A 12,768-nucleotide genomic window follows, 5' to 3' on the forward strand; every position below is an offset into this window, starting at 1 on the left:
CTTGGCTTTCCCATTGTCTGTGTATATACAAAGCCGTATGTACTAATAATGACGTCATATGCAAACGCTCTTTTTACAAACAAACAAACATGCATCCACACAACTCGTTTTTATATAGATAGATAGATAGATAGATACAATACAAATTAACTGCGTAAAAATTACGAATATACAACATTCTTCGCTGGCCAATTGTCGCTGCATATAAATACATTGTCAGGTTTACCGACCCTCGAACATGCAACGTACAATTGTCCATGGGAAAAACAATCAGTATTAAGATCTATACCACATTTTTCTAATGATTGACCTTGAGCTTTGTTAATAGTGATTGCAAATACTAATCGAATTGGGAATTGCAATCTTTTAAATTGAAAAAGCAGATCCGTTGGAATCATGGGAATGCGAGGAATAAGAACAGCCTCACCCTCATAAGGCCCTGTCAAGATTGTGGCCTCTATTAGGTTTTCCATTGTTTTTTTTTACGGCAAGTCGTGTGCCATTGCAAAGCTTTGGTGGGTTGATATTTCTTGAAAGTATTATTGGTACGCCTATTTTTAGTTGTAGCACGTGTGGTGGAAACCCTGAAGGATCTATGGAATTTAAAAATTCAGATAGTTAATTAACCGCTTCATTTGGTTCCAAAACTGTGTCGACTGACTTGTAAAGGAATGCCTGGTCTCGAATCTTGGTCAAAACAATATTGTTGATTTCGTGGACGTCTATATTTTTGGGTGCGAGAATCGCTCTTTCACTTAGCCATTTATTATTTTTATAATTTTTTAGAATATTCGGAAATACTTTTTCAATCAATTCATTTTTGGACGTCACTAAATTACAGAAATCAGCAGGTAGTTGTATACGTCCTGAAATTGAGTCTACTGTTTGACCAGAGTCATCGTTTTGCAATCGGACACGCATATTTGTAGTTAATTTTAATATTTTTACGTGTGCCCATAAATTAGAATTTTTTAGGCAAGCATTCATTTCGTCTGCAGGAGTTAAACTACGTAAAAATTGCGAATATACAACATTCTTGGCTTTCCCAGTATTATTGGTACGCCTATTTTTAGTTGTAGCACGTGTGGTGGAAACCCTGAAAGATCTATGGAATTTAAAAATTCAGATGGATAATTAACCGCTTCATTTGGTTCCAAAACTGTGTCGACTGACTTGTAAAGGACTGCCTGGTCTCGAATCTTGGTCAAAACAATATTGTTGATTTCGTGGACGTCTATATTTTTGGGTACGAGAATCGCTCTTTCACTTAGCCATTTATTATTTTTATAATTTTTTAGAATATTCGGAAATACTTTTTCAATCAATTCATTTTTGGACGTCACTAAATTACAGAAATCAGCAGGTAGTTGTATACGTCCTGAAATTGAGTCTACTGGGAGCTTTCCGTTTCCAATTGTCAGCAATTGATCTGAAAATGTTTGACCCGAGTCATCGTTTTGCAATCGGACACGCATATTTGTAGTTAATTTTAATATTTTTACGTGTGCCCATAAATTAGAATTTTTCAGGCAAGCATTCATTTCGTCTGCAGGAGTTGATCTAGGTATTATAGGTAATGTTTGCCTGAAATCTCCCGCAAGCAATATTAATGTGCTGCCAAAGGGTTTCGACTTCCCTCTCAAATCTTTCAAGCATTGATCCAGAGCCTCGAGCGATTTTTTGTGTGCCATTGTGCACTCATCCCAAATAATAAGTTTGCATTGCTGCAATACTTTACCCATCCCAGATGATTTGGAAATATTGCACGTGGGAGTTTCTGTAGAATGCAAATTCAGAGGCAATTTCAAAGCAGAATGAGCAGTTCTTCCACCAGGCAGCAATGTTGCGGCTATTCCGGACGACGCAATTGCCAACGCTATATCATTTTTTGATCGAATTGATGCCAGAATCAGTTTTATCACAAATGTTTTACCAGTACCTCCTGGCGCATCCAAAAAGAAAATTTCTCCAACGTTGTTATCGACACAATGCATTATCGTATCATAAATGTCTTTTTGTTCCGACGTTAACTTGGAAATGTTATTTTGTACATACGACAATAGATCACTCGTACTGTAACTTTGTTCACGATCCAATTCTACACATGTCGAAACAGCAGCGATACGGTTAGGTGAAGGCATTCCCAAATCCTGAAGAGGTTTGTTTGCCATACGTACGCACAAATCTTCTATAATAACTAAAGTGTAGTTATAAATTTCTGATGTAAAATCAAAAGTCATATCTGACGTCTCTAACTGTTTTCGATGGAGTATATCTTCGGACATTTTTGACTTATATTTTTCCCTTAACTCTGTAGGAGCTGATGGAGAGCAAGTTGTTAAAATGATGCCAAACAATGCACGAATTTGACTTGGGGCACCGTCATTGCAAAAATGACGACAACTAACATGTCTTAAATATCTTGAATGACGTCACCGTCATTGCAAAAATGACGACAACTAACTTCATGACGTCAGTCAACACAGAAACATGACGTCACCTGACAGACAGACAGACAACTTATTTTTATATATATATAGATATATATATATATATATATATTATATATATATATATATATATATATATATATATATATATATATATATATATATATATATATATGTATATATATTTATATATAGAAATGTTGTCACAGCGCCATTTATTTTGAATTGTGTGTCTAATTGAGCGGAATTTCTAAAAAATTAGCCACATGGTAAAGATGAATTCTATAAATGTTTAGTTCATTCAGGTTTTTTGCAATGTGTTAATATTTGTGATTTGGTAAAATTTATAATATTTAGTTTACCTATTGTTGCTAAAGGGAGGGATATATTAACAGGATAAGCTTGTTTTTGGTTTTACTTGGTTGTTTTACATTTGCTGGGGTTTTTTCATAGGCATGTATTTTGGGGGTGATACCTGACGCGGGGATGCCATGGATATTCTGTGGTAGCCACAACACTGTGCTGGGTAGAGAATTTAGAGTGGCGAAACCCTATATAGGCCAGTGTATTCTCCTGATGAGCCCTTATGTTGGGTGTTGCCTCTGAATTATTTGTCTATATTATTTTTTCTATTGTTTGGTAAATGACGACTTATACTTATAGACGACATGATTGCCTGTCCATGGATTATTCTTTATGGTTGATTGTGTGTGGCTATGCTGTTTGACCTATGTGATTGTATGGATGAGTAGGGTTAAGGCCTCATTCAAGTGCTGGTTTATATTAATCACTAATTTAGGAAAACAGTCTTCATTTTCTCCTTCTGTCTCTTTTTTTTTTTTTTTTTTTTTTTTTTTTTTTTTTTTTTTTTTTTTTTTTTTTTTTTTTTTTTTTTTTTTTTTTTTTTTTTTTTTTTTTGAAATAATAAAATTAACTTTTTAGTAAACTCTGAATTTGGTATTCAACCACACTTTTTAAATTTATAAATAATGTCGTTACTTTAAACGAGTAGAGACTATTTCACGGGGAGGGGGAGGTAATTTTCTACATTGAGACGAATTTGATATGCATATCTTTTCTAATAAAACATAAAGTCGCAAAGAAAGGAAGAAAACGAGGACAATAAACAGTTAGTGAAAAAAATAAAAAATTATGCAAATATTTCGGTCAAGACCTCCGCTGGACCGTTCTCAGTGCAGAGTAAAACTGATAAAAATATAACAAACCAAAGCTTAAAAAAAAACACAAAACCAAACAAGGATGCCCCTTTCTGAGTAACAGTGAAAGGGTAACTAATTCCCCTGACTTTTTTCACTGGCTGTTTATTATCCTTTCTTCGCGATTTTATGTTTTATCGTGATTAGCCAGTGTGGTCTCAGAAATCATTTACATATCTTTTCTGAAATGTAGGGTAAAGAATGATTTATTCAGCTCAGGATTAACTCCATTGCAAAAAGCCTGACGTAAAAAGAAGAAGAAAAAACTATGTTTGATTGGGTGCATCATCGTGTTTTTCTATTTATGGACTCAATCCCCAGTGAAGGAGCATTGTCAGGGGAATTTTCAGCGGGGAGAGGGAGGGTTTCTAGGAGAATGGTCCACGGGGGATCTTCCGTCGAGTGAATTTCCTTTCTTTCAAGATCGCAGCACCGCGCAACAGGTAAGCTAGTCTTAAGTAAAAAAATATCATCCACAGTCTAGTCATTGTCATGTTTCTTCCATAATTTACATCGATAAGTTAAAGAGTAGTCAGAGTGAAGTGAATCCAAACCAGAGGCACAAAAATTCGAACTACTACGTTTAAATTCAGAATGAAGAGCCTTTTATTAAATTGGTCTTAAAAAAAAACAGACGAACTGGTAACAGTAAATTAGTAAATTAGTATATAATTGCACCAAAATCATGTAGACCAGAGACAGCCAGTATTTTTAAATACTTATGCTCGTCTCTGAGTAACTCACATGACGTTTCACATCTCAGATGACAAATTGCATTATTTTGACACACATATGTGCATTTACCATTGACCGAACACAAAAATATTGCAGTTCCAACAGCTTTTCTCAAAATACTACAGAAAACATGGAATTTGGGGAAAGCCTGGCACAAATTCTGGTAAACAAAACACAGCCATGAGCAGAATAGTCTTTTTTTTATTATTGGAAAGTGGAAAAAAAGCCTGAACTCTTAATTTCAAAATGTGAAATTAGTTAAATGGTTGAACTAGAGAACCGATGTCTTATTTTTGAACAACAATATTACAAAACTGACGAAACCAAAGAAACAGTTTCACCCAGATAAAATCTATTTTTAAAAACTGGATTTTTGCAAATATTTATTATAAAACTGAAAGCCAGTTGTATATGCACCTGTTGAACCGACTGACGGATATACTAGTAACTCAGATGAATTTTACTTACAGTTACAGGAGCAAATAGACAGGGTACCAGGTAGAAACATGGTGTTTTAACTAGGAGATTTTAACGCCTAGGTTGGTAGAAATAGGGATAGGTGGTATCCTAGCCTAGGTAAATTTGGCGTAGGAAAATAGAACAGTAATGGCTACAGACTTTTGCAATTTTATAGGTATAAAAACCTAGTTATAACCAATACAGTGTCTGGTCATAGAATGGCCCATAAGTTGACAAGGTATTCACGTGATGGTAAGACACCAAACCTTATTGATTATATTATTGTAAACCGAAGAATAGCAGGATCAATACAAGACACTAGGGTAAATAGGAGTGCTGTTATAGATTTTAAAAGTAAAGATCATCATATAGCAGTGTCTAGGGTTAATTTAAAGCTGAAATTTCGGAAGGGTAACTAATTCACGGGCAGTTATTATGCTGGTAGACTCCAGGATGAAAATTTGCGAGAAACTTTCCACGAACAGTTGAATACTAAACTTGAGTTTAAAATTTGACAATGTGGAAGATGGATGGAATCACTATAGAAAAACAATTTGTGAAGTTGGTGATGGTGCCTTAGAGAAGAAAGTTAAGACTGCAGGTAGGAATATAAGTGAAAAAGCTTTATGTTTACTAGAGAGTAGAAGGGATTTGTGCAAGAATTATCTGAGTGATGTATCATATGAAAACAAAAGGAATTTAAAGAAAGTGGAGAAAGCATTAAAATGCTTTTATCTTAAAATTTAAAGAAAGTGGAGAAAGCATTAAAATATGAACTAAGGAGGTGTAAAATGGAGGCCATGGATAAAATTGCCGAGGATCTGGAAGATGCAGCTAGACGGCATAATAGTAAAATATTACACTGACACGTTAATAAATTGCAAGGGAATAGTCAATCCAGACATGTCCCAGAGAAAGATAGGAACGAGGCCACAACTAATGATAAGGATAGAGTAGAAGAGAGATGGGCGGGGCATTTTGAGAATGTGCTAAACCGAGATACAGTTACAGGAAAAGACATAGAGGAAAATGAAAAAGTTTGTGATACCTTGGATCTTAAGGAAGATTTGTTTTGTGAGGAAGAATTAACAATAGTACTAAAATGATTAAAATATAATAAGGCTTCATATGCTAATAGTGTGGTAAATAAGTTTCTTAAATATGGTGACTCTGAGGTTAGAAATAAGCTACTGAAGATTATGAATATGATTTCTGAAAAAAAGGGAAGTACCTAATGATTTTAGAAAAACCTTAATTAAACCACTGTATAAGAAAGTTGACAAGAGTGAGCGTCGTAATTATCGAGGCATTAGTCTGGTCTCTGTAGATAGCAAATTACTTAGTAATATGATACTTTTTAGACTGAGAGATGCTATAGACAAAGTTTTAAGAGGTGAACAGTGCGGTTTTAGAAAAGGTAGAGGATGTGTCGACCAAATTTTCACTCTTAGGTTAATACTTGAGAAGTGCTTAATTGTCAACCCCCTTTATCCTCATTTTTATAGATTATGAGCAAGCGTTCGATTTTGTTGATAGAAAAACTTTGGCAAAGGTATTATCCTAATATAGTATACCAGACAAATACATTAGAGTGATTAGTGCTATGTACGAGAATAATACTGCTGCGGTTAAGGTAGGAAATGAGGTTAGCAGATGGTTTTGTATTAAATTAGGAGTTAAGCAGAGTTGTGTTCTATCCCCCTTTATATGGATTATTTTGATGGACTTTGTCTTAAGGAGCACAGGAAAGGCAATGGAAGACCACGGAATCAAACGGTGAGGAAAAACTCTCCTGCACTTAGATTATGCTGATGATTTAAACATATTAGATGAAAGTGTGAGCAAATTGAATGAAAAAAAAAAATCATCAAATTGAATGAAAAAAAAACATGTTTTTCTTTAAATTTAATAAATGAAACGAAAAAATTAAATAAAACTACTATGGAAAACACGACATGGTTTATAATGTGACAACTGACCAAATTTTAGTTGTCAATCAGAGGGCTTGAGCTTAAAGATCAAACAAATGATGAACTTCATTAAATTTTAATCATTCATTAATTAATCTTTGATTTCAGATAGTTTTATTTCAGACAGTCTTCAATAACTTGAAGTTAGAAAAAACGGTCTTGGTGACCAGAGGGCGTTAATATTTCTGGTCCAAAAGAGCGCTTAATTTTACCTGTGTTTGTGGGACTTCTTCTCAGAGGGTGAGAGCGACCGGCTATAGGATTTCTCATTTTCTTTCCCACGTTTCTTTTCTTTATGGCGACGATCACCGTGCCTCCTTGATAACTCCTTGTCTGATGAAAGTCGAGGCTCAGAACTGGACCTAAAACAAAATACATTTTAAGTTTATTCACGTTAGAGTTGCATACTTTTGGCATTTAAATAGCCTTAATAATAAGAAAGATGACGTAAGAAAATAACGTAGAGGACGCCGTCGTCTGTCTAATTTATCCCCTCTTCCGAGACCAGTTTCTACACCAACTTTGAGATTTTCTTTTCAAAACTAGATTGCATTTTAATGTAAACCATGTTCCTCTCGGTTTCATGAATTCACCCCCCTCCCCACCTCTTCCCTCCAATGAACAACCAGCATATATACCAATTTTATGATTACTTGAGGTAAGGCAACAGCTCTTAACTTAGTCACAACATTTTGAAAGATAGAGTATGAATTTTAAAGCCAAGGCCCTTTAAGTAGAATTAATACTTAGAAGACCAACAGTAGATTCACTTAATATGAGCTTTTATTGTACCATAGAAATAAATCGAACAGCATAGAACAGCACAACATAATCAATTTAGTGGTAACGAAAAGGCCCAGAGAAAAAGGAGATAAATAAGAAGATGCTATTTTGGTACGATTCTGAAAGAGTTCAAAATTAGCATAAGCAACCGAATTTTATTTTTACTGTTTAACCCTGAAACATGAAAACTCCAGGGGCTTTGGTTCAAACAAATCTATCGCAAAGCCTTTCTTTTTCTCTCTGGGTCGCCACTCTCGCGGAGTGGCGACACTGAATGTAAACAAGGCCAAGAAACAAACACGGCTTTGCGATATTATGGCCACACATCTAAGTTTTGAACTTTTAGGTGGATTTTTGCTGCAATGAGTTGTTAATAATATTACCAGGATGTAGTCCATTTCTGTGAAAATTTAATGCACCTGAACCAACTTTCTCTGTTTAGAGAAAAGCGTTCTTATCAAGAATCTTAATATTACACTTGGTGATTATCCCTCGAAAAACATCGAGTTCTACATGCTAGAAGGTATTGATATACTGAAAACGAGAATAGAAGGCCAAAATTTTAAGGAAGCGCTAAACAAAAATAAGAAAATAAAGGACAATTGGTACACTAAATCAAGTGAAAAAAATCCCCACTAATTACGCAACTAAAAAAAAAGTTAAAATGCTGGAAGTATTGTCCATCTGTCTTCATATCTGCCCTTTTAACTCTTTATCATTCTATTGTCATGCCTTATATTTCTTATGGTTGTGTGATATGGGCTGGTGGATTTTATACAAATTTTAAACGTGTTCAGGTTTTACAAAATAAAGTTATTAGACTACTAGGAAATTATGTCCATGGTGAAAATGATACAGTCAATTGCTATAGGAAACTTATGATCTTTAATGTTAGCCAACTTCATGATTATCAACTTGCTATATTTGTATTTCAGAGTATTTATGGTTTGTCCCCTGAAATTTTTCGTCAAATGTTTATAAGGAATTCTTCATACCACAGTTATGAGACTAGAAATATGGATGATTTGGTATATGAGTGTCGCAGCTCTCAGAGGGGAAGTTTTGGTCCCAAGTTTGGTGGGCCAGTAGTGTGGAATTCTTTACCAATGAGTATAAGGTTATCTGAAAATGTTAGCCAGTTTAAGAGTAGACTGAAGAATCCCCTTCTGAGTAGAAATTAAATAAATAATTTAAATTGGATGGCTTATTGATTTGTTTTTTAAGTGTTGTTGTTTTTTTGTTTTTTTTTTCTTATTCTTTGTTTTCCTGTTGTTTTCTTGTTCCCAATTTTTTTGTTTCATTTTGTTTGTTTGTTTTTTGTTTTTTTGTTAATGTTGTTGGTATTGGTGCTCATTAATGTTTATCAGCCACTACTAACAAGTCTCTGACTTTCTAAAGTGGCTGATGTGGTTTTTTTTTGTATATTGATGATATGTATAATAAAAGTGTCTCTCTCTCTAAAAAAAAAAAAAAATATCTATTATGTGTGAAACATAATATATAATTAAGTGAGTTAGTTTTATGGTATTGTGTACCTTATAATGTGTGTTTTTGTTTATTTAATTGTCATGTTTCGTAGTATGTTTTGTTATTGTTATGTGTGTTATAATCATTTGCTATGATTTTGTGTGCAATTGTTGTTGTTTTTTTCATGGCCCAAAGAGGCTATTGTTTTGTGATAAATATCTATCTATCTATATGCTATTCTATGAAAAAAGAAACTTTAATTGATTTAACCACTGAAAAAATTAGGTTCACCAGGAATAATATCTCTGACGAGAAGCATAGCTTCTTAAAATAGTCGACGATCAATAGATCAAATAAATCGTCTACAAGTAAAAGGTCAAATCAAATACGCATCACAAAACAAATTTCCACTTATCCTTCTTTGCTTCTTTTCAGTAAAAAATAGAACAAAATTAAATAGATAAAGGCGAGAAATATTGAATGCTTGAGAGGTTCCAGGAAGCATTATTTTTGTTCTAGGAACGATTTTGACTATTGGCGACCTTGGAGAGGCAGAAAACGCTAGCAATAGCATTTGTGAAGCTTTACACAAAATTTAGATCTCATTATCAGCATCATATGATATCAATCAAAAAGATATCATCATAACAACCTTAACAACCATAACCCTTAACAAGCGTAGAAGTGTTATAATTGGCGCAACTGCTGTAATACATAACGAATGATGTAATTTTTATGGTGAGCTCTAGATTCTCTGAAGAATCCATTATTCTTCAAGATATCATTTATGGTTACTACAGATGGTACTTCTGTCATCAAGAGATGTCACCGAGATATCACCAGGGTTACAGTTACCAAAGTAAAGAGCAAACCATGGCCTACAGTGACCGAAAGTTAGTCGAATGACCAACTATACTACTACTAACAGCTCATGCAGCACCAAGCAGCCTGAAGCCAACACAGCTACGTACGCCCCACCTCCATCCCAATACATTTAAAGCCTCCGAGGTTCTTATTTCCTTTAAATATTTCCTTGTGACGTTATCCCACATCATTTGGGGAAAAACTTCTTTTCACTTGGCCCTAAATGGTTCGCCGGCAAGAACTATCTTGAGCAATCCGTCATCCATCATCCAAAGAACATGTCCTAGAAAGTGTCAATAGCACCCGGTGTTCCCAACCGGACACCCATCAAAGTACTGGCCAGGTCCAACTCTATGTGACTTCCAGGACCTAACGGGACTGGGTATTTTCAACGTGGTAGGGCTGTTGGCTTTGTATGGCTAACCATGGATTAATCGATGTCCGTAACCATGAATATCGTGGACTGGTTCACCTTATATGGAATGAGCCAGCAATGAAAATTTAGCCAACTAGTAAGTTAAAGTAACTTTCCCTAAAACAATCGCCCCATGCAAGCATTCCGTTTTTTTTTTGTTTTTTTTCTTACATCAAAATTACAGTAAAGGTACTTCTTCCTAACACTAATAATGACAACAATATTTTATTATGGCCGCAAAATTTCATTTTAAAGTACACATTGGAAATGCTAAACTACGAGTGAAAACAAATACGTTACCGCGAGCGTCTCTTTTTGTGCCCCCGACGAGGAGATTCGGATTCATCTCTTGAAAAGCTGCGTCTTCTTCGGTCTAAGCTTCTAGAACGCCTTCGCCTAGAACATTACAACTATTATCCACAGACTAAGAAATTAGAGGAGCGTTCCTCATTCCTGGAAATAGTATACTAATCATGAAAAATAAAAAAAAGAGGTAAAAACAAAAGACTGGAATCGTTTATTAGTTTATACCCTGAATCTTAAACAGAGTAAAAAAGGTTTTTATCTTAAATTCGATTCCTTCAGCAGATTTTGCTGAAGGTACATGCTGGCTCTGAAACAAGCAATTTTACGACAATCATGTAGCTCTAAATTGTGCAAAAAGGACGAAATATGTATATAACCGGATTCATCAGTTTTAGATCTATCCATTCGCCGAGCCCGAATTATGATATTGCCTATACTTGTTCTAGGGAAAGATTCTAAGCTTGCTAAGAAAAATAGGGATGTTGTTCTTTTTCCAATAATTTCCCACGAACTTTTAATCTAAGAAAAATTTATACACCAAATTTTAAAAACATGATTCGGCAGATGGACGTAGTTGAATGTCAGCTATTAAATGATATCAAAATTGTCTTTTTTTCTGAGAACAGGAAAAAAGCATATATTTTTTTAAATATTACCAAATCCTAAAATTAAATGATCCTTTATGTAGCTAGTGGCCTTTCTGCGATAACTGAACTCATTTATAGATAGAAGAGGCAACCGACAGTGCTGATGTCAATTACAATTTGTTATAAGAGCCAAACAAAAATTTTAACCCTTCCAATAGAATAGGCGAACAAATCATTTTTTTTACCAAAGTCCAAGGAATATTCAATTCATCCGGCCAAGCTGAACTTGTTTAATTGCTATAATATTCACTAAAAGATAAGGTTTCCATCTGCAATAAACGTTACAGCTAGCAAGCAAGATAGCTTAACAATAAATAAAGCCAATATTAACGCAATATATCTATATTGTCCACCTCCTGAATTCAGCACACTGTCAAATGTGCCTGTGCTTGTTTTTTGGCAATATCTAGGACTCATGCCTGGACGTATATGGGTGTGGCGGTCCACTATACCGCTCTAAAAACCCTCTCTCGAAAAATTGTGGTCTGTTAGGCTTGTTTTATCCTTTAGACAACCCCTCCCCTACCTAGTGGTCACAAAAGTGGCCAAGACGTATTTGGCTCAACACAAGCACCTGCAAAACCGCGCTGTGTGACTAACAATCTATTGCAACAGCCAAGCGAAATCTCTTTAGTCGCTTCAGAGGCGCTTTGACGAGACAGCTGTGTCACTTTTTCACACTTCTTTACCATTCTTCTGAAAAAGATTGGGGAGACGCTAGTAATGCATTACAACCCAACATGGCTGATTACCTTTATACAAGGATTTACAGGTTGGGTCATCAATTACACATCTTCATCCGGTATTCAGTTAGCAGGGGAAACAACAGTTCATCATCAGAAGCTAACCTCTAGATGAGCTTCTAGATAGTTTGGACTAGAACCATTTGGAGGTAGATCTGACTAGACCCATAAAAAAGGTAATTTAACACTATTTTGAATTTGCATGCATTAATAACATGAAGCACCGCGATAATAAAAGTAACTTCGTATCATTACCATAACAGTAAAGTGGATACCATTTTAATAAAATTTCGTCCGATTTTGTAACAAAAAGAAGACTTTTCAACTCAAGCTTTCGAGATTTAGCTCGAACAAAGTACATTAACATTCAAAACAACAACCTAATTCAAACTTGGTTGAAGTTAAATTTTTACTTAAACAAGGAGGTAGACAGGAATACACTTGATATCCCAACTTGCCTGAGTTCTAGATGAATGAGATATACCAAAGGTCAATTATTAAATAGCTTATCAAAAATTCATAGGTATTCCTTATTCCTTAAATAAGAGATATTATCTCCCTTAAAAAAGGTCTTCCATGAAACCCGGGTAGTTTTTCAGGACCAATTCAAGCGGCTGTGACCGACAAAATGATTAAAACATTACATCGACCAAGTTTTCAAATAAAAAGAAATTCTATGATACCCTTTTAACGTTTAAAAATCAATATAAAG

General features: G+C 34.7%; 2 protein-coding genes across 2 annotated transcripts in view; both read right to left on the reverse strand.

The window, feature by feature from the left end:
- LOC136026395 (protein DENND6A-like) overlaps positions 1 to 12,768 on the reverse strand; it is a gene marked incomplete in the record, with an annotated part of 240,547 nt that overhangs the window by 81,297 nt on the left and 146,482 nt on the right.
- LOC136026397 (cyclin-L2-like) overlaps positions 1 to 12,768 on the reverse strand; it is a 39,581-nt gene that overhangs the window by 900 nt on the left and 25,913 nt on the right. Inside the window, exons 7-8 of the mRNA XM_065702952.1 lie at positions 10,661 to 10,756; positions 7,044 to 7,193 (exon numbers count right to left, since the gene is read on the reverse strand). Coding sequence (XP_065559024.1) covers positions 7,044 to 7,193; positions 10,661 to 10,756 — 246 coding nt within the window. The remainder of the gene's footprint in view (positions 1 to 7,043; positions 7,194 to 10,660; positions 10,757 to 12,768) is intronic.

The sequence above is a fragment of the Artemia franciscana genome, chromosome 4 (assembly GCF_032884065.1).
Source record: "Artemia franciscana chromosome 4, ASM3288406v1, whole genome shotgun sequence".
In the NCBI taxonomy this organism is placed as follows: Eukaryota; Metazoa; Arthropoda; class Branchiopoda; order Anostraca; family Artemiidae; genus Artemia; species Artemia franciscana.